Source organism: Coturnix japonica, chromosome 7 (assembly GCF_054131305.1).
Source record: "Coturnix japonica strain WE chromosome 7, WE-NBRP24, whole genome shotgun sequence".
NCBI classification, from domain to species: Eukaryota; Metazoa; Chordata; class Aves; order Galliformes; family Phasianidae; genus Coturnix; species Coturnix japonica.
Genome location: NC_140669.1, coordinates 12,497,894 through 12,524,280, shown reverse-complemented (window position 1 = coordinate 12,524,280; position 26,387 = coordinate 12,497,894). Strand labels below are relative to the sequence as shown.

Below are 26,387 nucleotides of genomic sequence, written 5' to 3'. Positions count from 1 at the left end.
ATTACCAGATTAATATGGTGGGAAAGGCATTATGACAAAGGTGGGATGACAGAAGGACTGGCATGATAGAAAGGTTCTATAAAGGAAAGGAAGAAGATTGCTCAGGTTTGTAGAGGAAAAACTTCACCAAGGAGGGATCACCAGGAAGAGATCCTTCCCCACTCACAGTCAGCCCTTAAATGGGGTCTTAGAGAGGTACAGCCAGGCTCCACCCCTTCCACTCACACACCTGAATTGCCTCCACCTGTGCTCCCAGGGCTGACCAGGTCCTTCCCACAGGTGATCAATCAGTTGTTCAGGCTGTGGCTCAACAGTTGCCATGCATTAATGATAATATCTTAGCTGAAAATCATTTCATTATCACTTTTTCAAGACTACTTTGAAGTCATATCTCAGCCTCATGTTGCTTTAAATCCAAGGTTTACATCTGAAAGGTTTTTAGGCTAAAATTGTTAATGCTCTGTTGATGTGTGTGGAGTTTTTGGGAAGCTTTTTTTTGAGCAGGATCAACATTTTAAAAGTTACCTTTAATTTGGGCATTTACAAACTGTTTTTAGAAGTTCAGAGGCCACAAAGCTAGCTCTCATCCAAAAAAAGCCTTCTCAGATACTTAGGTCTCATTGGTGCTTTCACTGTGTAAGACCACCGCTGAACCACTGTACAGAGCACTCCCACTTGCTTCCTGTTAGTGACTGAAATGCTAGAATTTCTTTCTTTCTAGCACTGGAGGACATGGTAAGTGGGCATGATGGTGATGGGTTGACAGTTGGACTGGATGATCTTACAAGTCTTTTCCCACCTTGATGATTCTATGATTTTATGATTCTATGGAAACCCATGTTTTCATTCCTCCTTAAATCTTCCAGATACAGCAATATCGCCCATTTTCAGCATGCCTGAAGTGAAGTTTAATCCTCTGTGCATTTCATGGAATGCAATCGACTTTCACTTATTATCATTACTGATGAGTGACACAGAGGCTAAATGATTTGCATCAGGACATTTTCCTCATAAAGATGGGGGAAAAAAAAGAGAAAATTTAATACATCTCTTACCAGTAACACATCACTTATCATTTATCAGTCAGCTGAGACACTTTGCTCAGATGCCAGGTACCCTCTTGGAGGGCTGTGTTGCCAGCTGGGAAATGGGGCTAATTAACTCACCTGGAGATTATCAGGTTCTTGTTATACAATAACTGTGTCAGAAATGAGCGGCACGTTTGTTTCCTACAGCTTGGCTGAGATGCTGGGACTGGGAGTGCCTCTGCTCTGAGGGTTGCAGCCAAGGGCAGGATGATGGCTTTGCCAAGGGTGGAGCAGGCCACCTACAGACTGCAGGCCTGGGGCAGCGTCGCCATTCCAAGCTGCCATGAGTCAGTCCCTGCTGTGCTCCGCAGTCATGTCACAGCCGAGATAGAAAACTATCCCTGCTTTGATATGACTTTGTCTTCCTTCCCTGCTGCCCTCATTTTGTTCAATCTATTTTAACCAGTGTAGCACAAATCTGGTGCTTTAGCCAACATCCAGCTGTGCAATATGTGCTCTTCTTCTGCACGATTCCCTGTGCAGACTGTTCTTCACGTCTGTCTGTCAAACACTGGCAGAGAGCATGGTTGTAAGGGCAGAGCCTTAAGGGGGGGGGTTCTTCCTGAAGAGGAACAGAAGAGGCACGTTGGAAGAGAAATGGGTATTTGTGGAGGTTATCTTTAAAAGCTGGAGTCTTTCTGTATAGTTAACAGAGAGAAAAATTGAGAAAGGAAGAAAGGGAAGAGGGTAAGAAAAGGCAAAGTGAATAAGAAAGATTATTTGAGGTGTTAAGAACATCAGACCAAGGTTCTGCTTTGAGTCCTTCCTTAAAAATCACAGAACTTCCCTAGTTGGAAGGAACCCATAGAGGTCATCAAATTCTTTCTCTGTGAAGATTGACCTGGGCTGTACTTACTGAGTCAAGACTAGACCAAGGATTTAGGTTGCTTCATTCCCTGTTTCCTGATACAGGAACTCCTTTTGGTGTTAGTTGCTGTGCCTGCTGCTGCTTGCTTCAAATGATCATAGAGAAAACGATTGCAAAAAGGCCTTTCTGATAGACAGAAGTGTCCACAAGGCCCATGGAAGTGGTGGCCGTGGTGACCACTGTTTACTCTTCTGTAAGCATTCATACATAGACATTTCCAACAAGTGCAATGTAGCTGAGTGGAGTAGCTCTTTCAAAGCTGACAACTAGTGGACCAGAGTGCCCCCTGTATAGCCATTTGCCTGACAGGTCAGCGTGGGGAAAATGGAAACAGGGAGGGTAAGGGTTCTGTGCAATCAATCATGGGTGCCAGTGCAATTGGAAGAAGCTACAGGAGGCAGATACTTTCAGCATGTGTGAAAGCATCAATTTGCTCTTTTTTTTTTTTTTTTTAATTTTCTTTTTACAGCAAATATATTAAATATAGCCATTTCAAGTTTTACATGAAGCATAAATCAAGGGGGAGAAATAAGTATATTAGCCACAACACAGGTTGTTTTGTAGCTTCTAAATTTCTTAAGTGTTAGGTCATTTTACTTACAAGTTAAATAGCTGTCTGCAAAAGGCCTCGATTGGTCATAAATTGTCCTTCCAATAATATAAAACACTCCATTTATTTACAACACGTATGCTCTTCCAAGTAGATCCAACAGCTCGTAAAGCACGAGAGCTCCTATGTCATCCCTACCGAGACCACTGCAATAAAGAGCCATTGGAATGACTCCGTACTCAGTAAGTGCAATCAGATCCAGCAACAGTAGCTTTTATGGCCTTTTTCTCCCCTCCAGGAAAACTTTCAGTATAAGTGCAATTTCAAGGAGCTGTGATGGTCTTACCCAGAGTGGGATCTTAGTCCTCCTGTACCCCCAAGGTTTAGGGAATGGGGTGATGTAACGCTCATCAGAAGGTAAAAATCAGTCCTCTTAGGATAGTTCATTTTCATGAAGATGATAGCTTGATTAAAAATAGAGTTAATTGAATATCGTGATGCATTCACAGTAGTATAAACTCCAGAGGTCTGGCTAATAAACAACAGTTGTTGCAGAAGGTTTATTGCCTTCTTATAGTTGAAGCAATGAGCCTTTCCATCTCTGTTTATTCCAGAATGGCTAGGCAGTAAAAATGTGTGCACCGGTACCTGACCTCGGGTGGGCTCCTAGGAAATATTGGCCCAGTTTAAGTAATAAAGATGTTCTTACACAGGCAGAGGTGTGCCCTGATCAAACTCTAAAGTGAAATATCAGCTAGAAGCAGCATTTGATCTAGATTAGAAACCCACTTTAAATGTTTGAAGTAGAAAAGCAGTAGGAGCTGATCTAAGTCTCCAAAGCCTTTTGTCGATAAAAAAGCTCTGAACAATTTCCCTTTAATAACATTACTGCATTTTTGAAATGTGATTTCTGTAGTTTCTGGACAGTACAAAAGGGTGTGATATTTATCCAGTGGATTAGCAGACTAACAGGATCATTAACACATTAATCTTGTTCCTTGGATCAACCTCATGGGCTGAGAATGCCTAGATTGGAATCACAGGAGGAAACAGAGGATTCACTTCATCCAACTGGGGGAATACCTGTGTAATCAGTGAAGGGTCTCAAATCAATGAAGAGAATAGAGGTATCTTCTAGAGGATGATTAACATTACACAAACTATCTAAAACAGGCAAAATTAATTGCATTGTAGGATATGCCAATCTCCTGCTACTATCAGGCAACCCAGATGAAGGGGTGAGGATTTGCCCCAAACTTACCAGGGATTCTGCCTGAAGGAAAACGAGGACATTCAGTTGCTTCTGCATGAAACTTCTGGTTCCTTTGTGCACAGTGCCATAACTGATTCACGGGCCACCTGCTTTACTAAAGAGCCAACTTTATTCAAAATCTACAACCAGCTAAATGCCCCCTCACCCCCTCCAAAGTTTTAGCCCTGTCCACATCCACCCACCTCTATACAATTAAATTGACAAATCAGTGTCTTGAGTGGCTGAGCCAACTCCTGCCGCAGTTAAACGGGACCTTCTCATCAATGGGCCAGACCGGGCTCTAAGTGGTTCACGACTGATGTATCTGTTCCTCACTGTATGACTTCCCATCATATATATAGAGGACAATTAATTTCTTCTCTCTCCAAAGCCAGACTTCAACTAGTCAGTGTCAATATCCATCACCACTTTTACCGATCGGCCTCCTTTTGGACACAAATCAAGATAGCTAATGAGCTGTTTTGCCATGAATCTTCCAGTTGCTAAATTTTTCCAGAGCTCACTCTGAACTGCACTACCTCAACCTCCATCAAACCACTTCTGCTGAGCAACATGGCTGTACTCTCTGCAGGTCCCCAGCCTCACCACCTCTATCTGTCACCTCCATCGCATCACTGACTGGAAGCTCTTCAAGGCAGGACCATTGCACATCCATGCAGTGGTACAGACCGGGCCCATCCAGCTTCTTCCCATCCATTCCTAGGCAGCACCAGAGTCCAAATGTGGTGATGACAGACGGATACCAGCCATTATTACCAATAACAACAGGCACAAGGAGTTACGAAAAAAAATTACTTTTTAATGTACAAAAGGTTTATATACAGTTTCAGCATGTTACCTCCGTTCTTACGATGTAGAAAACAGCTAAAAATGTTCTTAAGATATAAATTTGACAGAACAATTCACCTACAGTACTTTTAGTAATGATGTCTTCTATACATAATATGTACAGTGCTGGAATGGTTATTATAATACTATTTCAGTAAATGAAGGAAGACCACATCTGGAAAGTCTGAGAAATCTCAAGTCATTTGGTTTTGCTTTTGCATTTGATCTTTTGTTAATGAGATATCTGTGAAGAGGGACTCAGCAGACACCACTGCCCTATGCAGCTGTTGAAAAAAATCACATTAGCAGTCAAAGGACACACCAAGGCCTGACTGGATGTAGCACATGGGATGCCCAGTTGCACTCCGAGTGTCCAGGACAACAATCAACATCCTAAAATACGTACTGCCCTCTTTTCATAAATGCAAAGGCAAGGGCAAGGTCAGCAATTGCAGAATATATACAGCAGACTATAAAACAATCCCTTTACACATACCTTTCACGAGAGACACAAACCAACAGCCAGACACATTGCTTCGCTTTCCTGTCCTCATGCACCCAGGACATCAGTGGGACCTCGAGGTGAGAGCATCCTGTGCACACCCTTTGCATTTGGGATGAGGTTGGATGAGATCGCAGTATGCTGAGCACCACCTTCCTGCACCAGCTGTGCCCAGGGATGTTGGGCAGCAGGGCTGTCCCAGCCACCACTGCCAACCCCAGCTGCTGGGGTATGAAACAGCGCAAAGTTTTCCTGGAGATAGCACTTGATGTTTTCACACCAGCTGGGAGCAGTGAGCCTGACACATCAGCTTGTGCAAAAGGAAAGCAGGGATGCTGGGAAACCAGAAAGCACCTTACAGGGCCGTCGCCGTCTTATGCAGGGTATGGAGACAGAGCCATGGCGGGGAGATGGGAAGGAGAGAATGAGGCCCTGAAGATGCATTTGATCAAACTCTGAGAACCTAGGGAGGATGCCACACTTGTTCCCTTCAACACGTGGGGCTGTGAGAGCAGAATGGGGAGAATCATCCTTGTCCTGCACAATCAGGAGTTAAGCAGGGCCTCCTGCCTACATGCACCCACCACTTCTACCTTTCTGTCTGGCAACAACATAAATAAATAATACTATCAGGATTGGCTTCGGTGCCAGATGAGTTTGGCCTGGAAACAGCTAATCATTACTAGAAGCAGTTATATTCTGGTGGAGGATTTGGTTTTGGGAAGACCTGCTCCTCCCACCTCTTCCCCAAGAATGTTTACAAGATATTCTCCCAGACAGAGCCACTATTTTGATCCAAATACCTGTTTTGAGACTATCCAGATGTTTGCCTACACTGCAGACTGCAGGTGCAGTGCTGAGCTCAACCAGCCTGGGTACAAAGAGCAGTTTGTAGGTCGGCCAGGGTGTTCTTTTTGAATACAGCAGCTCTTTTCATGCTGACCAAAGCTGGGAGACAGGTTAACGCAGCACTGGGTGGGTGCCAACAAGCCTCCTTGCAGGGCAGCGTGCATTAGCTCATGGTTGGCCTCCTGTTAGTGCTGTCACGTGCCTGACGCATGGGGCCTTGGTAGAGCCCTGCATGGAGCGCATCACCCAGCTGAACCCCAGCCAAACAGACTAGCTCCTACAGTGCAGACTGGGCTGAAACAACCAGAAACCCTCCACTGCTATCACTTTTCAATGTGTGAGCACTTTATCTTAGAAAACCCAAAGGAAAGCAAAGCTGTGGCAAAGCTGCACGGGGATATGGTAATGCATGCTTCAGAAACACAACATTAAAGAAGTATTCAGGACCCTTATAGAAGTCCCAGCAACACTCAGAGGGCACAGCTGTGCGTGTGTCAGCCTGCACACTGCAGCCTTCCTGCCACAGGGGATTATTTCCCAGTGATTGCTGTTCCTGGGCCTCTGCTCCACTCGGCACTTGATATAAACCACGTTGTAAACACATCTGATCAAAGAGCACATTCACCTTTCAAGTGTCTCATCAATGCGTCTTTCCAATGTTTTCTCAGAAACACTGCTATGTTTTTATAAATGTACATTTCATATACACTTCTGGCAATACGCTATATTTGATTTTTAAAGGAAGAGAGGCCTTGGCTATTAAACACGAAAGCACGGTAAGGCACTTTGCTGAGAAGCCATTTGGAATCCATGCTCTTTGCAAGGTACAAAGGTATTTGTGGTACAAAACAATACTGCTGGCAGAGGGCTTGTTTGGAGACATAACTAACCACCGCTCTCATTGGAGTGGCATACACAGTATGGCTTTAATTCTGATCAAAATCACATCCTTTTTTTTTTTTTTTTTTTTTGTTATTTTGCTTTTTTTTTTTCCCCTGGAGTGGGCTGAAAATGGAATTTTTTGCAAACATAACTAATGGGAAATGACGGGGAGCGCTGTCTACAGGGATGGGGGTAGGGGGCTTTTGTCTTTAACCATGCAGTCTCCTAGCCTGGTGGCAATACTCTGTTCAGTGCTCTGGGGAATAAAGCCAAAAGTAATACTAGAGGTGCACCTCTGCAGTGCTGATCTGCCTGCATGTAGTTTACATAGCTCCGTACATAGACTTACTTTGTTTTTTTTTCCCACTTTGAATCCCTTTAAGGTATTTAATACTTACAAAAACAAAACAAAACAAAACAAAACAAAAGTCTACTCTATTGGAACAGGTTATTTTTCAAAAGCACTTTGATAAACCTGCTTTACACAGACCCCTTGGATAGCACTCAGGCCTTGTGCTTTACTGTTAGGACATCATGTTGAGAAATTTACTCTCTTCTGCCAGGGTGGTCAGCATGGAGCTCATGTCTCCTATTGCCATATTGCTTATTCCTGTGGGTATGGTGGGCAGAGTCAGAGAGTTTCGTGGAGTCGTCAGACGAGAGGAGTTCTGGGAGAGGTTCTGCAGGATGCTGGGGCTCAGGGTTCCTGACATCAGGCTCGAGTGGTCCCCATCATCCATGATGGCATCAAAATCTATCTGGGGCGGCTCAAGACCTTGTGAGTCCACCGTGCTGGACACCTGGTTGGTGCCTGGGGATGGCAGAGCAGCTGGCTTGCTGCTCAGTGCACACTGCTGCTGCCTGACCCTGCAGTCCGAGTGATTATCAAAGCCGCTGTTCTGTTCGTACATATGGATCTGACCATAATAGTACATCAAATTATTTTCCCTCGTGCCATCCGCACACTGTTGGGTCGATGCTGGCAACATGTCGCCGGCTCTTTTATGCACAGCTTCCACCGCCTCTTGGCCAGGACTCATGGTGTTTGTAGGGTGGGGAGTTCTCATGTAGCCCAGCTGCTGCACGGTGCGGAGGCCTCGAGACCTGTTGGCTGGGCTGGGCTCAGCAGGGGGACGAGGTTGGACCATGCCAGGTGGATATGTCTGCGCCGCTGAACCCATCATGCTCTGCTGGGGCTCAAAGCTCTGCTGGTTGGAGGGCATGATGGGCTGATGGAAAGCCTCCTGAGCCATAGGGAAGTTCATGTGGGTTGGCTGAGATGAGTAGTTCTGCTGGCTCGGTTCGTGCATGACTTGGTTCAGCATTGTGCGCTCGCTGTTGCTGCTGACCATTAAGGATGGGTCGGTCGCCATGTCCATTTGCTGAGGGTGGAGGTGGGGCCCAGACTTTGTTGCCATGTTGCTGCAAGAAGGAGAAAGCTGATTTGGGTTGCTGTTGATTGCACTGGGGCTTAGCATCTGATGAGCTTGGTTATACCCTGCCTGTGAGCCCAGATCAGGGTTCATCCCTGGGCCTACACTCATTGGCTGCTGCCGCAGCTGCATACAATTTAGCCTTTGGCCATCCATGCCCACATTTCTTTGCATAAAGCTCTGCTGTGTTACATTCATGTTGTTTTCTGGTAGCTGCATCTGCTGCTGGTTGTAGCTCTGGTACTGACCAAAGTTCTGCTTCTGCTGGACCACAGCTAAGTTCCCTTGCGAAAACTGCTGCTTTGATTGATTGGACATGATATCAACTGTACCCGAGCTTACTTCATTCCACTGGACAGGCATGTTATTTTTATTCATGTCTGAGGCCGCATCAAAGCTCATGGAACACTCTGCCATCATGGGCCCCAAATGGCTCATGCTCGCCTCGGCCACCGCCATCCTGCGCTGGTTGGGAAAGGCTGGGGGCTGCAGCTTCCCGCCTCCCTGGAAGCTCTGCATCTCATTGCTGTACCCCATGGAAGTGCTCTCAGCCACGGTCCCACTGTTCTGAGATTTGATGTACTGTACCACATCATCTGGCAGCATAATGTCATCATCTCCAACAGGCACCTCTGCCTCCCCAGACATGGCTTCCATGGCAATGTTTTCACTGATGCTCAGTGGCCGGGGTGAGTAGGTGTGCCGGGCAAGACTTCCGTCAGAGCGCCCATAGCTCTGCATGCTGAAATTCCTCCGGTCTGCAGGATGTGGAGGATGGAAGGGGTTCATGCTGTTGGTGCTGTTGAAGCGGTGAACTCTTGGAAGGGCCTGGGGCTCTCCAGCAGGTCTCCTCACAGGGTCGCTTGCCCGTCTCGCACAGTTGCCCGGAACTTCATGGGGAAATGCTGCAGTGGATGTGTAGCTGTAGTTGTTGCCATCACTGCAACGTCTGGGGCCTGGTGGGAGGCGAATGGAGGGCAAGGTGGGCTCTGGTCCATCCATAAGTGAAATTCTATTCTTCAAGGTCATCCTCTCCATGTTCGGAAGAGGCGTTGGTGGAGGGCCCCCTGTGGCAGCAGCATACTTGGCTTTCAGCCTGTAGTGCTGAGCTGGTGTGAGGTTCAGTAGGCCCGGCATCCCACTGCACTGGCTCGCCTCACTTGACCGGCGGGAAGCATCTGTTGAAATCGGGTCATAAGAGTCAGCAGAGCTCGTGTTATTGGGACGATGCCCGAGCTGTGAAGCTTCGCTGGAGCGGCGGCTGGAGAAGTATGGGGAAATCCCTGATGATCTGCGGCTCACGGTGTAGGCAGAGCTGATGGTGCTTGTTGTACTATCACGGCGCTCATTGATTTGGTTCAGCATCGTAACCTCATTGACAGACAGCTCCATTATTCTCGGATTAGGCAGCGTAGCAGAAGAACCACCACTGTTTTCTAGAATAGAGCCTAAGAGAAAGATTGTGGGGAAGGAAAAGATTTAGTCAGTTGAGAAATTCCAGTTGATAATGTCCTTGGTTCCAAAACAATGACACACTAAGGCACCCCTAAGCCCAGATGCTGAGGAAGAAGCTCCACATGAGCTTCTCTTAGTGGGGAAAGAGTAGGACTGGTGTGAACCATGCCACAGGGCAAATGTGCAGCTACAACCACAACTGTTTACTGGAACAGAAACACAACAGTCAGGAATAGGAGGCTGCCAGACCAAAAGCTGAAAGTCAAGGGTTCTTCCCAGATTAAACCAAGAAGCTTCAATATACTAAGCCTGAGGTTTAGTGCCAACAAGGACCTTGAGACCCCTTGGCAAAGAAGAGGTGCACAAAAGGTATCATAAAGATACCTTTATCAGGAATCACCAGCCAGAGGAAAACTAGTACATGAAGCTGTAGGCAATAGCCAGTATTGTTACTGGCTGCTATTCTTGAAGTAACAAAAGGCTCACCAGGGCAAGAAAAAGTATGGAGGGCTTGGCTGGTTTGCTGCTGTGCTCCAACAGTCTCTTTGGAAGCACATCAGAACTTGGAGAACTGTTACGACTGGAACAAATCTAAGTAGTTTTGTGGCTGCCACCAGGATGCTAAAGACTCTGCAATTGGGTTCTGGACAAGCCCAGGAATAAGATTCTTCTGTCTCCCTTTACAGCTCTGCAGTCTAGGTTTCTTTTGCACATAACCAGACAGCTGTGCTTCCACTCAAACCCTCCATTTTACCTAATGCTTCTATTCAGCAAGGACTGACTCAGAGATCATAAGAAACAATTCAACAGGGCAGACTCTTGGTTATGAGACCTGAGACAAGTTCTGGAAGGTTCCTACAGGACAAAGCCTAAGCCCATGACTTACCATTTCCTGAGATGGGAGGCAGCTTGGTGTTTCTGCCTTGTGGAGCTGGGTTCACCCATGAGCAGGAATCCTTAACTGTCTTGAGTTTCTCTTTCTTGAGCTGTTCAAGTCGTTGCATTGTTGTCATGTGTTTCCTCAGCTGCAGGCTGACTGTCAAATTACCAGATGAGACCGTTGAGTCCACAACAGGAGCGTTGTCATCCAACGCCGTCAGATCTCCCAGACTTCCCCCGCTGTGCATGTTCATTTCTACTCCACTGTCATTGTTGTTGGTGCTGCCCAGGGGTGACGGCTCACTGCTGCATGATGACTGGCCACCAGGACTGGACTGACACATCTTGGGAAGGAACAGAGGAGGAGTTGGACAAGTGAAAAGAAACCAGGAGCTCAGTACCCTCAATGGGCTCCATGTTTGGCCCTATCCCACATGTCCCCTCATGTTACATTTCACTGCCACAGGATCTCAGCTCTACCAGAGAGCATGGACAGCTTCCCTGGGGAGGAGAGCAGGGCATCACCTGCAGCTGGAGAAACTGTGGTGCGTTCAAGTGGAGGATGGAGAGGAACCAATGTTCCAGCCAAATATTAAAGGGCAGATGCTTTTTGAAGAAAAGCTGCACATGCTACCTGGTTGCAAGGCATATTGCAGCAAGCAGTGGCTTATCTAACATAGGATCAAAGCCTATGTATTTCAAACACAACATATTTCTGTCCCTTCTATCATATAACTAGATTAGCTAACTAATTTCCCAGCCAGGTAAAAACCTTGTTCACTTTTTGCAAGCTCTCACTTACAAATAAGACAGATAAGCAGCATAAATACTTAATTTATTTACATTAGAAATTGCACATTGAGTAGTTCATTTGCAGTAGACACTAAAAGGTCTGAACTTTCTCTGAGGTAGCACTGGTGCTACCCAACAGGACACCTAGCTTCTCTGCTCGAAGCCCACACTCCAGCAACTATCAGAAAGTGGGAACACTGAAAAGGCAACAAACTTTGCTTGAGGCCAAGGTGGGAGTGCAGGGTGATGTTTTACTGTTTTACAGCAGCTCTCAGTGGCAGGTCTGTCTGGCTCTGATGGCCTCATAGCCCTTCAATCAGGATGACAGAGACTGCAATCCTGGGACTTAATGGTGAGCTGTGATACTCAGAACAACACGATAGTGAGAGTCCTGAGACATTGTTATGTTCTCTCTTTTCTGTGTTTGAGCAAATATCCTCTGCTCCCCACCATTACTTTGCTCTACATGCCTCCACCTCCTCTCTGCAGGGTTAGCTGGAGACAGCAGGTTTGCTAGAGACCGTGCTTTACTCATCAATTTTAATACAAAGGATTTCTTTGCTCACCTTAGTACCGACTGTCCTTAGGAAGGTAGAGTAAGGAATGGTAAGCAGGAATAAAGAACAGGTTGTTAGGACAAAGACAGCAACGACAGAAGAGACCATGTTAGTATATGGAGGAAGAGGGGAGTGCAGACTACAACACAAATTGCTAATATTTCCTTGTCCCATACGCTGCCTTCCCTGCCACAGTATCACAGAATAGCTTGGGTTGGAAAGAAACTCAAAAGTCATCTAGTCCAACACCCCTCCATAAGCATACTTTTAGTGTAAAGTCATTACCCCTAGTCCTTTCATTATAGAGCCAGGTAAAACTTCACTCTCCATCATTCTTAAATGCCCCTTTTCAGTTTGTGGGCCCAGACAAAAGCCCCTTGCAAAGACCTCCCACCAGTCTCTGTGGGTTTAGATTAGACCAAACCGGGATCAACACAAAGGGCCTCAGAATTAAGGGAAATAGTGAAACATCTCACCCCTCCCACCACACTGATTTTAAGCAGGAAATGTGAGATGATCTTCCAGGTTAGATGCTGCCTGTTATGGGTGAGGTGCTGTACAAGGAGAGTGTAGAAGATCACCAGACACATGGGTCTTGCTGTCAGTGAGACAGCTTGGATGCAGCCCTGGGAGCACAGAGAGCTGGGAAAACAAGCCCACACCTTCTGAAGAAACTGGGTGTGGAGCTGTGATTGTGCTTTTGTTTTCATAATAATAAAGATAAACACACAGAGGAAAAGTACTGGAGAGAGGTCATCCTGTTCAGCAGTTCTCACGGACCATTTTTATAACCCAGTGCAGAGTATCATTAAGGTAAAACTGTTCTTTCAGTCAGAGACATTTTGGATGTGAAAATGGTCAAATCCTTCGCAACCAAAACATGAAGCTCATTACTAATTTGTTAACAATCGCACCCCTTAGCCTTATTCAGAAAATCTTTGTCCTTTCAGGGTATTTTGTTTGGTTGGAACAGAAATCTTTAAGCCTGGATTCAAATCAATAAAATACGTATTTTGGAGTTCAAAGTACCTCCAGCTCTAGCGAGAAGTCTGGGGACTGTATTTACACCCTCCTTCAAAGGTGAAGGCCATTTCTGCCACATCTGGCCCACATTCTGCCACACTCTGAACTGGTACAGGAGACCGGAACTTTGGGAATGAACCTAAAGAGAACTATCAAAAGGCAGAAGTGCTCCTATGCATTCAGAGTCCCACCTCCTTCACCAGCGGTGCTATGCTGGATGAGGTCTGAACACACTTGGGCCCATCACTGTTAGCACCACTGACTATGCCACTGCCTACCTGCGGAGTTGCTGTATTGGCTGGAATGTTGTTAAACAGTCTTTGTTTCAGCTTGTGGCAACTCACGGGGCTGTAAAGTATGATCATGGTTGACTGCAAGCTCACAGTCTGTGAGCCAAAGAAGAAGGACTGTTCATTCCAGCTCACCTGTTTATTGCAGGCATCATTTCCCCAACCCTGTCATCCCACCACAATCTTTCCTGGCAGACGGAGGTCCTGCAGTGAACTGGTGTACCCCTGAGCAATTAGCTCTAGCTGGGACAGAGGGTTGGACTAGATGATCTCAAGAGGCCCCTGTTAACCCCAGTGAAAGAAAAACAGTGAGGGAGGTGGGGAAGGAGGAAGAGAAAAGGGATGGACTTCCGTTTCAAGACACATTCATCAATCTGCGTCCTACGTCTCTTGCGAAATTTAAACTGGTGAGGAGGGTACTGCAAATCTGTGATATTGCCACATTTTACCCAAGTACACAACACAGGCAAGCCAAGCATGATGCTAGATATCACACAGCCCCCATGACTCCATGGACAGAAATGTGTGCTGCTGGGTAGGAAAGTACAAAATGTTCTCGACTGTGTCCTGACCTGCAATCTCATCTCTGGACCTGAACTCTAGGGTGTGGGCAGCTGAAGAGCAACTGCCTGCAGAGGTAAATGGCATGCAATGCTTCACGCCCCCACTGTACTGCAGAAATTAGGAACTGTTTGAGTTCTGCTAAGAGCAACTGCTCTTACCACAGAATTCTCTGTTTTTATCGTTTTGACTTGTAAGCAATCCTCCATGCTCCTCGTGGTACTGTTGGCCTCAGGGCTCTCCTCTGACACCTTACTGCTCTGCTTGGCGCTTGCCTCATTGTCCCCATTTTCCTTGAGCGGAGGTGGCCTTGGGTGGACATCGTTGCGCTGTTTCTTTGTGACGTGGGCATCGGGTCCATGTACAGTCTTGACATGTTTCCTGAGGGAACTGGGGTCCGTGTACCTCTTTGTGCAGCCAGGGATTTTACAGACATAGGGTTTCTGTAAATAAAAGCAGATATTGTGTTATATTTAAAGCAAGCCCAAATATTCCAGGTGCATTGTAAGGGCAAAGAGAATATAGAGAATATGGCTGTCAGCAACAACAACACATGGGGCATCTGCTCCACAGGGTTTTCCAGGACCAAGATACTCCAGATATGATATACGGGCTGCTGCTGATCCACACAGACCTGGCCAGTCATTTGATGTTGGCTAAACTCCTTGTTTTCAGTTTTATGGATTAAAAGACAGCTAAGAATTCATGAAATACTTTCCTAATATTACTTTCCCGTGTATGTATTTGCTTGGGTGGCCACAGGAATGTTTCCTGATTACGAATGGGCGGTTGGTGATGTAGAGGACTGGCCACAAGGCATTCTCTCTGCTAAGGTGGGGCGTGCACTGGGAAAACGCTTGAGACCTGGCTGATGAAATTCCAGCAAAACCAAGCTGGAACCCTACACAATCTATCATACCACTCCAGCACCTGTCACCTTGAAATCTGTTATTGTGCAAAACAATCCACAGACGTGCAATGTTTTTTTTTCAGACGATAGCGCTCTAGTCCTGAATTCATGAATCATTGATTGCCACAGGAAAACAAGGATGAAGCCATGCTTCTGAAAACAGAACTCAGCAATCTGATACTTTTCTTCTTTTTCTTCTTCTAACTTATTTATTTATTTATTGAGCTTCCAATTCGAAGTGCATTTGCACCACAGTTGTTTGAGCTGATGGTGCTGTGCTGGAAGCTCTGAATTCATCACAAGTTCCACTTTCAGCCTCACAGCTACTCTAAGTATTTCTTTGCCTATGCACTGGAATAGATCCACAAAAAAAACAACCCACTCTGATAGATGCTGTTTGAAGGCTTCCCAGAATGACCATTCTTATTCTTTTTTAAAAAAATCTGTTTTCTAATGTTATCCAGAAACCTAAGTAAAAAAAAAAAAAATACAAAGGAGTGTGTATTCTTTGCAGAAAGCAACTATAATCACATGAAAAACACCAGAAGTCTGTTTCTTATTCAAAAGCATGTTTCCTGGCTGATCTTGGCAGATCATTTTAACAAACTAAATGCTTGTAACGCCACACTGAGGTAAATATTTAATATATTTTAACACTGGGTAAACCAAAGCACAATATGTAAAATAGTTTGTTTATGAATCTCACACAACTCCTCCTATGAGGCATTATAGAAATATTACTGCTACTAAAGCGCACTCTGAAGAGCAGATACCACCCCCGTGCTATAAAAGCAACATTAAACAGTTAGATGCTACAGGAAGCAGTAGAAGAGGGAAGAATTCCTATCTGTTATCTGAACTTTTAATTTGTGTTGTTGGATGCAGGCTGTGTAGGGTATCAACATATTGATTGGTCAGGGTCCAAAAGGAGATGGATGTTTCTGCCCTACAGCTTCACCTTTGTGCAAAATGGGAACATAGAGGAGCAGGGACCTTGCAACCAAGCTTTGCTCACATGAAAAGTCGAGTCATCCTTGTGCAGCTCCTGATCTGGATCACTTGGGAAGCTGAACCCATTTGAAGAAATGTAATGTAATAATACAGCCAAAGGCAAAATTCCATATGTAGGAATACGGGACATCTCTTGGACAAACAGAAGGGAAGACTCTGGCATGCCTAGGAGGCATCCAGGAAAAGCTTTAGGGATCAGAGTTCAAGTGATCTACAGGCAAAAAATAATCCACATACTGAAATTAGTTCACACGCGCTTCAATGCGCACAAACTGGTCAGAGACTCTGTATCCAGTACTGAAAGTTGTACAAGAAGTCTTGGTCCATCCAAGTGAGAATCCTTATGGATGGAAGAGGCACACAGAGAACTGATCTAAGATAGGAAACAAAGCTATACTAGTGGGAGACTTCAGTGCCTTGATTGGCGTACTTAACATGAGAGAAAGAAGAGCAGCTTAGTGTAGTGCTGTGGAAGGGAAATAGCAACAATGAAAGAGACACTGCATCCAGCACTGGGGGGAAGACATAGGAAGCTTCCAAGGCTGGAAAACAAGCTATTTCTAACACATGAAGCTGTACCAGTGAGAGTAAGTCATCCTATCCACCTCCCAATAGAAGAAGCTTTAACAGAAAACAAGTTTTGTTAACCAAACGCCAGCTATTGAGAATGCAGGCTTGGCTGCTCAGCAGGTGAGAGGTTGCTTGTCCTGATGGTCACTCCTGATCTCAGGGTCTGCACAGCCTCGAACCAACCCCAGTGCAGATACAGGTTAATTTTAACCTTCATCTCGCTGAGGAAATAGCTCACGGGCAAAGGACAACCCTAGCATCTGGGTTTATATCCAAACAAATTAAAATAATACTTGGATCCAGGTCTCAGCATCACACAGAACAAAAGGGCGCCCTTGAGTCTGAATCCTTATTCTGACTTCAACAGAAGAGCTTCAACCTACAGAGCTGCGGTTATTACTGGCAGATATTATGATGCCAGAGATAGAAATACTCCCCAAAAGTCCTTTGCATCACTTTAAAAAGCTCTCATCCATGGCACTTGTGTTCCACTCTCCAATAGTCTATATTTAACAGTTGCAAATTAGGCTGCAGACTGAATTCTTCATGGCTACAAACATTATTAGAACTTCAGAGTGTTGTTTTTTCTCCCCCTGTCAGCTAATTAGTGGTAATATAAATTTCAATCGTCGGCTATGGTTGATTGCAACAGACCATCACATGCGTTACAATAAAGGCAATTTCCTCTGCTCCCCTACTACTAATAGCGGGTCTTAATTAGCCAAGGTTAACAAAGCATTGCATTGTGCTCTATCACTGTACATCAAACGATGGAGGAAGTATTATTTCCAGAGTGTCAGAATCCCGGGTAGCTGTTATGCTACTGCAAGTCTGTGCCACACGAACGTGAAACACCACATGCACAAACATACAACCCTATTCGCGCTATTAAAAATTATAAGTTTGGAAAATGCTCACTTATAATTTCCAAAGCCGATTAAGAAGTTTGCATACTTTAACATCTGTTTATGATTTCAAACATGGCTTTCATAAATATAAAGCTAACGTGGTCTGGCTCTTCAACAAAATAAATCCCATTAAAAATAAGAAAAACCTCTCATTACAGTAGGTTTCTTTTTACACGAGTCCAGCGTGTAAAGTGCATGTTTATTGTCAGCAAAATGAAACAAAAAAGCTCTCCGTTGAGTTGCGGTGAGTCCAGGCTTACCTCATTGGAATGCGTCCTGTTCTGGTGCTTGGCTCTATCCGAGGCATTGGAAAAGGCTTTATTGCAGCCTTCGTGTTCACAGACGTAAGGTTTTTCTCCAGTGTGGGACCTCAGGTGTGTCTTTAAGTTCTCCAGGCGGGAATAAGCCTTGGAGCAACCCTCAAACTAAAAGAAAAAAAGAAAACAAAACAAGAAGGGTGATTAATTAACCAGAAAAATTTGATTTCCCTCCTGCCTAAAACCTTCTCATCTGTTTCTCATTCTTTCTCTTTTTTTTTTCCCCCTTCCCTTTAAAGGGCTTGTGTTTTAGGGAACAACATCCACTTTGTTGGGAGAAGTCCCCTCCCTAGGCAGGCTGAGAGTTTCAGTGGTGACTCACACTTAAGGTGCTGCTCCTTGTCGGGTACACACCTGACATTTCAACAAGAAACTGCTTTTTCCAGCGGGCCTGAACAGCCCTCCATTCTCTTAGCCATCCCTTTGCAACTAATATACTCCTTTCCTCTCACCCAGAGAACTGACGGCTTCTCGACAGCTTGACCAGCCTTGCAGCTTCCCTAGCTCTGGAGCTGGAAAGACCAGACCGTTCTCTAACACACAAGTAAAAATCTAGCAAGCTTTGAAGTTTCCCAAATTACAGCCTGGGTATACTCTTGGAAGATGCTGTGGTCAGGCTGTCTGACATTACCAGTTTAAAAAACAAGGCTCTCAATCTTGAAGACAGATGGATTCTTGGATGAGAGTACAGGCCAGAAGCCTTGCTCCTGGAAGGAAACCAGCTGCCCACACAACAAGAAGGAGCAGCTTGGGAGTTATACTGTCAGGCTTCAGGAGATGCAGTTCCACCACTCTCTGCTCTGTTTGGAGGTTTCTCCCTGCACCTGCCCCATCTGGAGCATGAAGGACCTCACCAGTCACTCAGATCCAGGAGGCTGTCTTAAATGCTCTTGGATGAAGCATGCGAGAACTTACAAATGCTGAATTTTAAGAAATCCAGGGCTTCCTTCCAAATTCTGGCTGAATGCAGCTCTCACACCAACCACAGGGTGAACTTAGGTGCAGTAGTTCAGGTGCCACTGTCCTGGCTCTAGGCAGGTAGGGCTCCTCTAACTAGGTTCTCCCATTCCTTGTTATCTAGGACCCCAGCACATGGGCTCAGGATGATCCCGTACAGCTTCACTGTGCTGGAAAACAGACAGGGTTACTCAGGTATCCCTTTATGGTCTGGCATGGGGATGGTGGAAGTAAGGGCTCTGTGATCTTTTGTTACCCAAATCTCTTCAAGGAGCAACTTCAAGGGATTCCTTCTGTGGGTATGTTTGGACAGGATGAATCTGGTTCACCTTCCTCAGACAACCTTCCTCAGCCCATTAGACCCTGTTACTGTGAAGTAGCACAGTATAGCATTTCCTTCCCTTGGCATAGGCAGACAGTCCTTTACAACTGGAGTCATTTATGGTTACTGAAACACATCATTCCACTCGCTGAAAAACAAAAGGAACTCAGCATGAGTTCAACTCCAAGTGTCCATTATGGTTTTGCTGGATACTGACACACAAAAAAAAATGCATTTGAAGAAGAAAAACTCTGAGGTTCCATTTTCAAATAAGATCTTCTCAGCAAAGCATCCTGTGTTTGTTCAAAGAGGCTGTTCCCACTCTTATGCGTGGATTTGATTATGTCAGTGGGAGTTCTGGCTGTCATCTGTTGAAACAATTCTTTACCGGATCCCAAGCTGCAATGGGGTTCATCTGTAGCTTTATGTACACCACAAACTTCTCGTCTGAAATGAATGGCACTTGGAAAAATCACTGCCAGACTCAGGCAAGGAATGCTCTGCCAAAGAAGGGCACCATCTGCAAAGCTTCCGTGTTATCCCAGACAATTGTTAATGGTCAACACTCCACTTCAGAGAGGGCTGCTATGACACAACACATGCAGAAAGACCACAGTTCTCCTGCAGGCAGAGGATGGCTCAAAACTGCAAACTCCCACAGCCCTGTCACTGCTCCAGTGAGGGAAAACCAAGACTGGAGCGAGGTGGGATTGAGCAGCAGTGGATTTTCCTGCTCCATTTCAGCAATGAAGAAGTCCCTGCTACTTTTCACCTTTTTGGTCCCTCCACCTGCAAGGGACTTCTTTCTCACTTTGCAGCACATCACCGATCAATTCTCCTTGATACTTCCAAAAGTAAGATTGGTAAAGCACGAGAATTGGGCAAGGTACTTTAGAAGATTAAAACAAAAGACATAGCCCTATGCCCTGGGGAGCTTAGGCTTTAAATTAAATGAACACAGAGCTGGAAGACTGATAAAAGAGTTGTGCAGCAAGCAAATAATACATATCCTAATATTTGTAAGCAGGAGCTGGGAGAGACTGAGAGATGCAGGGGGAGCAGGGCTGGAAGTGACTAATACAGCAGAAGAGGAGGAAGATACTGGAGGAGGGCTCAGACATCTGCCAAGCAGAAAGAGAGGCTCATCCTGGAGACCCTGGGGAGAGGAACAGCATAATGCTGGCAGTGGAAGAGGTACTGGCAAGAGGAAAAGGGTGGGAGTAGAGGATAGCAAAAGATATGGCTGGGCCCTAGGGCTGAAGCATACGTGGGAAGAGATGATGAGCAGCTCTCCTCTCCCACCAGCTGGCCGCAGCCACTGAACTTCATGGCTTATTTCTTTCCAGTGTTCCCTCTCATGCCTACTTGGCTGCCCCACATCAGCCAGTGGCTTGATGAGAGACTCCACGTGGGATGAGAGACATCTCATCCCATTCTCAAGGCTGAGGAAGAGGTGAGTTTCTACCCACAGGACTGAGATAGAAAACAGCACCTTACACTCTTTCTCAGTCACTGATTAATGCTAGGTGCCATGCTGTGTGCATGCAGACGATTTGGGAACAGAGCTCCTCCTGAGGCATAAGCACCCCAGGGTTTACATCACCTCTGAATTAAGACAGGGGAGGCAGGAGATGTTGACCTAGGCCCCCAGTTTCCCCACAAAATGCAGTTTTGCCCACCAGACTTTCAACTGCCCTCCTGGTGTAGCTGCACTGTCCTCATGGTGCAACCTGCAAGCAACAATGACCCTGTCTGCACACATCTGTGTGACCCCAAATCCAGTGTCCCACTTGCCAACCTGAGAAGTTCTGCATGTCCCCTCCAGCTCACCGTGCACTTGTGGGGCTTCTCTCCAGTGTGCCTTCGCATGTGCACCACCAGCATGTACTGAGCTTTGAAGGGCTTCTGCTCCCGTGTGCAGTCCTGCCAGCGGCAGACAAACTCCTTCTTCTCCCCATGGATATGATCGTTGTTGATGTGCTGGTGTGAGAGAAGGGAGAAACAGGTCACTCTTGGAACTGCTGATGCCAGCAAAGCACAGATGGTGTTCCCAAAACTAACTGTGCCCTCCCCAGTGCTTGTCATTGGGCACTGCACCTGGATGCCAGGTGCACAGATGACCCCAATAACCCCTCAGTCCACAGGGACACAGGGACCAGTGCTGTGGTCTGGCATGTCCAGCTGGGTGCTTGGTCCGAAGCAGCTATAAATCAGAGGTTTGCCATAAGTGCTGCAAAAGCAATGGGTACATGCAGCGCCAGGGAATGAGGAGCCCTCTTGGTGTCTCCTGGGGGTGCCCAGTACCAGTGCTAATGGGTTAAGAGAGGATGATGTTAGTAGACCACAGCTGACAGAAGTTGGACTCAATGATCCTTATGGGTCCCTTTCAACTCAAGATTCTATGACAGCGTCACTTCTGTCTGCTGAAACCTCCCACACCACACCGTGCAGCCAGGACCCCTTTGTGGAGAGATGCCAAAAGAGGGGGCAGAGGACACGAGGCAGCATGGTGCTGTCCCCAAAACCTCCACTTGCCTCAGAGTGGGGCTGGCAGGAAATGACAGCATCTGAAAGCTATGTGCTAGGTAGAACCTGGCAGACCCAACGACTGCTCATTTCTTAGGTCCCTAAAATCCTCCTTCTGGGTGCTGAAAGGTCAGCCCCAGAACATGTCAGCCTTCATGTTCCCTGAGAGGAAGATGAGGGTACTTTTCACTATCCAGAGGCAGATGAAACACTAACGAAAATAAACAGAGATGGAGACCAGCCCATTGGAAACACGGCTCCAGCAGCAGCCTTGTCTCTGAATGGGGTCCTGCTGCCAAAAATAATGCCTGTCCTTGCTCCTGTGTTTTCAGCAGACATTCGCTGACAGGAAATCCTAAAATAAACCACTTTGGGTTTGGGTTTTGTTTTTTTGTGCTGAGATTTTTTTCCAGTCCCCATCTCCACCCCCTGACCAAGGCCAGGCACACATGTTGTGGCTTGGGATGAGATTTGTAGGGGTGGCGGGGCAGCATGAGGACACAGAAAGTCAGGAAAACAGAGCAGTGTGCCTTCATGGCCCCGGCTGACTCAAGCCTGGCATTCTGTACGCCATGACCCAGGCCTGGGGACAAAGACCTGCCACATGCCTGGATGATGGAGGGAGGCTGTGGCATGCAGCTTTGGGTTAGGTTTTGGGTAGGATTGGAGAACAGCTGCCTACAGCTCTGATTTTTTAACATGGCACAGGTGTTAAATTTTGGCAGAGATCTGGTTAGCCCCCTGGGAGACCTATGGACTTATTGCACCACATCCAGACTGGACTGCAAAGAAATCTCCTGGCTCGGTTTACATGGGAATCTGACTTGCAACCAAGACTACGCAAAGCAGTGCTAGCAGGAAGCGTGTGGGCTCCCCTGTTGGGTTCCCCTTGGGCCAGAGGAAGACACTTTTATTGGTGGGGGACTGCAGCCCCCCTTACGGCTTATGAACTCACTGTCTGGGCAACATCTGCTTCCCATCACTCCATGCAGGAACAGTCACACGACTCACCACACTTAACTACGCTGCTCCACAGCCCCCACTAAACCCTTAACAGGCCTATGGCTTTCCTTGGGCTTCTTTCAGATGTGTGCAGCCTTCCAGGCTGGGACCGGTTGTACTTGAAAAAATACACTCTGATTCCCACTGCTCCTCTTTGACACGCAATGCTCCCATAAGCACATTGCCCACTGCGTGTGCAGAACAGGCCCTGCATGCCCAAGTACTTTGCTCTGCACACAAACAGGATTTTTTCCATGCATGGTGGGATGCCACCCTCTCAGAAGTTGGCCCGTGACATCTGTATTTCATTTACATGTGTATTTTGGGCATCCCAAATCCACAACCCCGCGTTGCTAGTAATCATAGTACAAAAGTATCTGTTTTTATAGCCATCCAAATTTAGGAAAATCTTGGACATTCTGTCAAATATTTTTCTTTGGCTTTTCTCTGGAAATAAATTGTGCTGAGCTGCCTGGATCTGCCCTGCACTGGGTAGAGTTAAAGGGTTTTTCTTACCTTTGAGAGGGAAATGCACAAATACTGCTGGGCAAAAGTGAGACCAGCCCATCCGACATGGCCGTTGTGGTTTAACTACAGTAAAGTACCACCCTGAGACCTACAATGTGCAACCCATTAAACAGAAATGCTCGTTTGGACCTTGAAAACAATTTCCAGATCTGTCTGTCCTCAAGGACTTGTTGTTCTGGATGGGTGACATCTGGTAGGTTGGGCAGGTGTTTAGCCTTAGGTTGAAGAAGAATAAATGCCCCAGATGATCACCTGGAGCAGAGTCTCTCTGGGCTAAGGTTACATTTGTGCGCAGAGCTTGAGGGATGGAGACTAACGCTTACTTGGTGGTGTCTAAACTTGACTACAGTAAAATGTATAACAAAGGGTTGCAACATGGTTGCTGAGGTTGATGAATTCCCAGCAAGCCCTGGCTGGTGTCCAACAAGCAGGGCTCACACCACAGGCCCAAATGAGGACTGGGAGGTTGCTGGGCCAAGGGCAGGATGGGGCTCAGACACAGATTTCTCAGGGACTTGCTTGGAGTTTGAGGGATTTGTCAACCCCAGCAGCGAAAATAAAACCAAACAGTGGATTCCCACACAAAACAAAGAACACAAAAGGTTCTTGGAATTAATTAGAACTGAAAATTTGGTTTGAATGACTTGGTTTGGAGATCCTTCAGAGAGCAGCTTCGACATTGGTTTGGGGACATCACTGTGATTATTGAAGCCTTATTTCCCAGTTTTTAAAAAGTCAGCCCACTTCCTTTATTTCAGGCCCTGAGGGAGACACTGTAGCATGTCCCCACACTCTGGAAGTGCTCTGTTTTTTGCTGATGGGCAGGGAGGTGGGAGGAAGGAGCTGGGCACGTCAACAGTCCCTAAGTGACACGGCCTCACAGCTTGTGCCAAGGTCTGAGGATGGTATAGATCGTACTGGCCCACATATAACTAGTGTAGGTGTATGAGGAGGCTCAGTGAATACAGCCTGAGAGAAGGACTCAGTCCTTCTCCCTATTTTCTGATCAGGTCCTATGCATGGATCTTCTTTTACTAGATGGTGCACAAGGGAGACCAAAACTGCAGCCTCAGCAGCTGGGGAGAGAACAACATCAAATAATCTATGAGACACTTCTTGCAGCTAAACTCCTGAGGGAGCAGCAACCTGCTTTGGCAGTGTTTACACATCGTATCTCTGATTTGCACCTTTAGTAGCTCCCCGAGTGGGCTCTGGCTGTACAGCAGCTAGTGATAAAAAATGAGGACAAGTGCACAGAAACCCAAATTTATCGCTGGAGTTTCCTCCCAGCCATTACTCACATGGACGAGCTGCTCTTGAGTGTCATATTCCTTTGTGCACCCTTCCCAGTGACAGTTCGTCTCATAAATAACCTCAGGCTCCTGTTTACATTCATCCTTATCTAGATCTTCTTTCAGGTCTGTCAGATGCTCCTGCAAGACACAACAGTGCATTGTATAAGGTGAACTTCTTTCATCTGAATTCCTCTGTCACTCATAGATTACAGGGCAGGTACCAACTGATCACTAAGGTGAGCTCATTGTAGCAACACAGCATCCTTGATTACAGAGAAATAACGAGTTACAGAGTTTTGGCAGAAATGGATCAGAGTTAATGACAATACATGAAACACCCCAAAGCCATGGTTGCAGTGGTGTTGGCTCCAGTCAGGTCAGGAGCAGCTGCAGGAAAGGCTGGAGAAAGGAAAAAGCTTTTGATATTTGTTTTTGTCCTTTGCTGGAGCAACTTCTGATCTGTGGAGGTGAGGAAAATACGAGCACGAAGGAAACAGCCAAAGTTTATAGTTACCAGTCTCACCTGACATGGGCTGGGGAGAGGCATATATTTTATCTTTCAGTAGATCAGAAAATGATGCTTAACTGTTACCCAAAGATTAATGCCACCGGGACTCTCCACAGGGAAAAAGTGTTGAGCCTTCCGAACTTTCTGTGACTGGCAAATATAAGAATCTTGAGCAAGACCCCGTGATGACTGCAGAACAGAGATCCAGGGGTGCTGGCTCCAGTATAGGTTCTTCATAAATTAGTTAATCTAATCCTAGGACACTGTGAGCTCTCTTCTGAACTTCTCTGTCTACCCAACTCCTCAGAGCTGAATGAATCACAGAAGGTATTTTATATGGCTGCTGCAAGGATTAAAGCATTGATACCTATACAACAGAGTAACACAGAATGCAAATGCAAATTACTACAAGTCAGAGGGACAGTGGTCACTCAATATGAGTCACAGCTACTTGCACTATAGACAAGGCAACCAGCAGCCAACAAACCCCGATGGTTTTTACCCCCTTCATTCTCTTTCCTCCCAATTACTACCCCTGCCCAGCACAGATCATCCCATCTCTAGGGCACAGGAGCATCTGTGGTGTGACTCACTCCATCAGACATTGCTCACTGTGATCTGATGCTCTGGTTGGCCCCATAAGTATTAAGCCACAGCTAGACCCATCTCAAATTGTCTGTGACCTGCCCAGATGGACCTATTTGGCTGCCACCTCCTTCCCCATCAACACCTTTGCAATGCCTACCAACAGGCCACAATGATTAATGACTTAACAGCCTTCTATGGCTTGGAAAGTAAGATCTGCTGTATAAGAGTTCAACAGTTTTCATTAACTAGCTCATGACATACATGCCAGCTGTGACTTTTCAGTTCAGCGGTTTAGATATGGAGAGGAAGAGATTTGTTTTAATTAGCTCTTCATCTAAATACATATATATAAATATATAGATATTGCAAGGTGACTCCTGGGAAAGGAAACTGTAGAAATTCACAGAAAGATTTCTGGAGATTAAAGTACATCTGAGCAATAGCCTGAGAAAGTTTGAACAGCAGTTTCTTTTTCCAGCAGCTCTATTTGGTCGAGCTGTGAACAATACTTTTGTTGAGCTGTTTCTTTCCACAAAAAGCTGTCTCTGAAAAAGTGAGATTTTCTACTAAAAATATTATTTTTCCAAAATGTTTCTACCTTTTGCTGAAAAAAACCGAACAGAAACCTCCAAAATTTGTTTAAGAGGACTGACACGTTTCATTTCTAGCTAGTTCAACATTAATCTGAGCCTGCATTGGAGCTACTGTGGTACCAAAAAAGCACAGTAACTCAGTTCTGTGCTGCCTGGTGCTTCGCTGTGTTCCATGGATCTTGTCTGGATCACATTTTTATAGCACACACCATCATGGGGAAGCCTGTCTGGACGAGGATTTTAGATACCCAAACCACAACTCACATGAGGTTTTTCTAATGCAGCATTTCTGAAACAAAACACTCATATGGATGCTTTTTGGGGGATGGTTATTCCTCAGTAATCAGGTTTTCAGCAGAGTCTTCTCCAGAATGGGAATCCCCAAACTTCCAAAGGTGGCTGTTGCTCAGACCAGCTTAAAAGGAGGCACCCGTGACATTCAGTCTTCTAAGCTGTTCTCCCAGCCAGGAATAGACTGTCTCTCACAAGGCACTTTCCAATAATCTCTCAGTCAATACTGAA

At 46.0% G+C, this 26,387-nt stretch overlaps 1 protein-coding gene across 10 annotated transcripts in view; it reads right to left on the bottom strand.

Moving 5' to 3' along the window:
• Window positions 1–4,557: 4,557 nt before the first annotated feature.
• Window positions 4,558–26,387, bottom strand: part of GLI2 (GLI family zinc finger 2) — a 187,188-nt gene continuing 165,358 nt past the window's right edge. For all 10 annotated transcript variants that reach the window (XM_085553241.1, XM_015868814.3, XM_015868812.3 and 7 more), the window contains 6 exons: window positions 24,183–24,314; window positions 20,656–20,805; window positions 17,490–17,654; window positions 13,992–14,273; window positions 10,615–10,951; window positions 4,558–9,721 (listed from right to left, as the gene is read on the bottom strand). In XM_085553241.1, coding sequence (XP_085409367.1) covers window positions 7,365–9,721; window positions 10,615–10,951; window positions 13,992–14,273; window positions 17,490–17,654; window positions 20,656–20,805; window positions 24,183–24,314 — 3,423 coding nt within the window. In that variant the 3' untranslated portion in view covers window positions 4,558–7,364. The remainder of the gene's footprint in view (window positions 9,722–10,614; window positions 10,952–13,991; window positions 14,274–17,489; window positions 17,655–20,655; window positions 20,806–24,182; window positions 24,315–26,387) is intronic.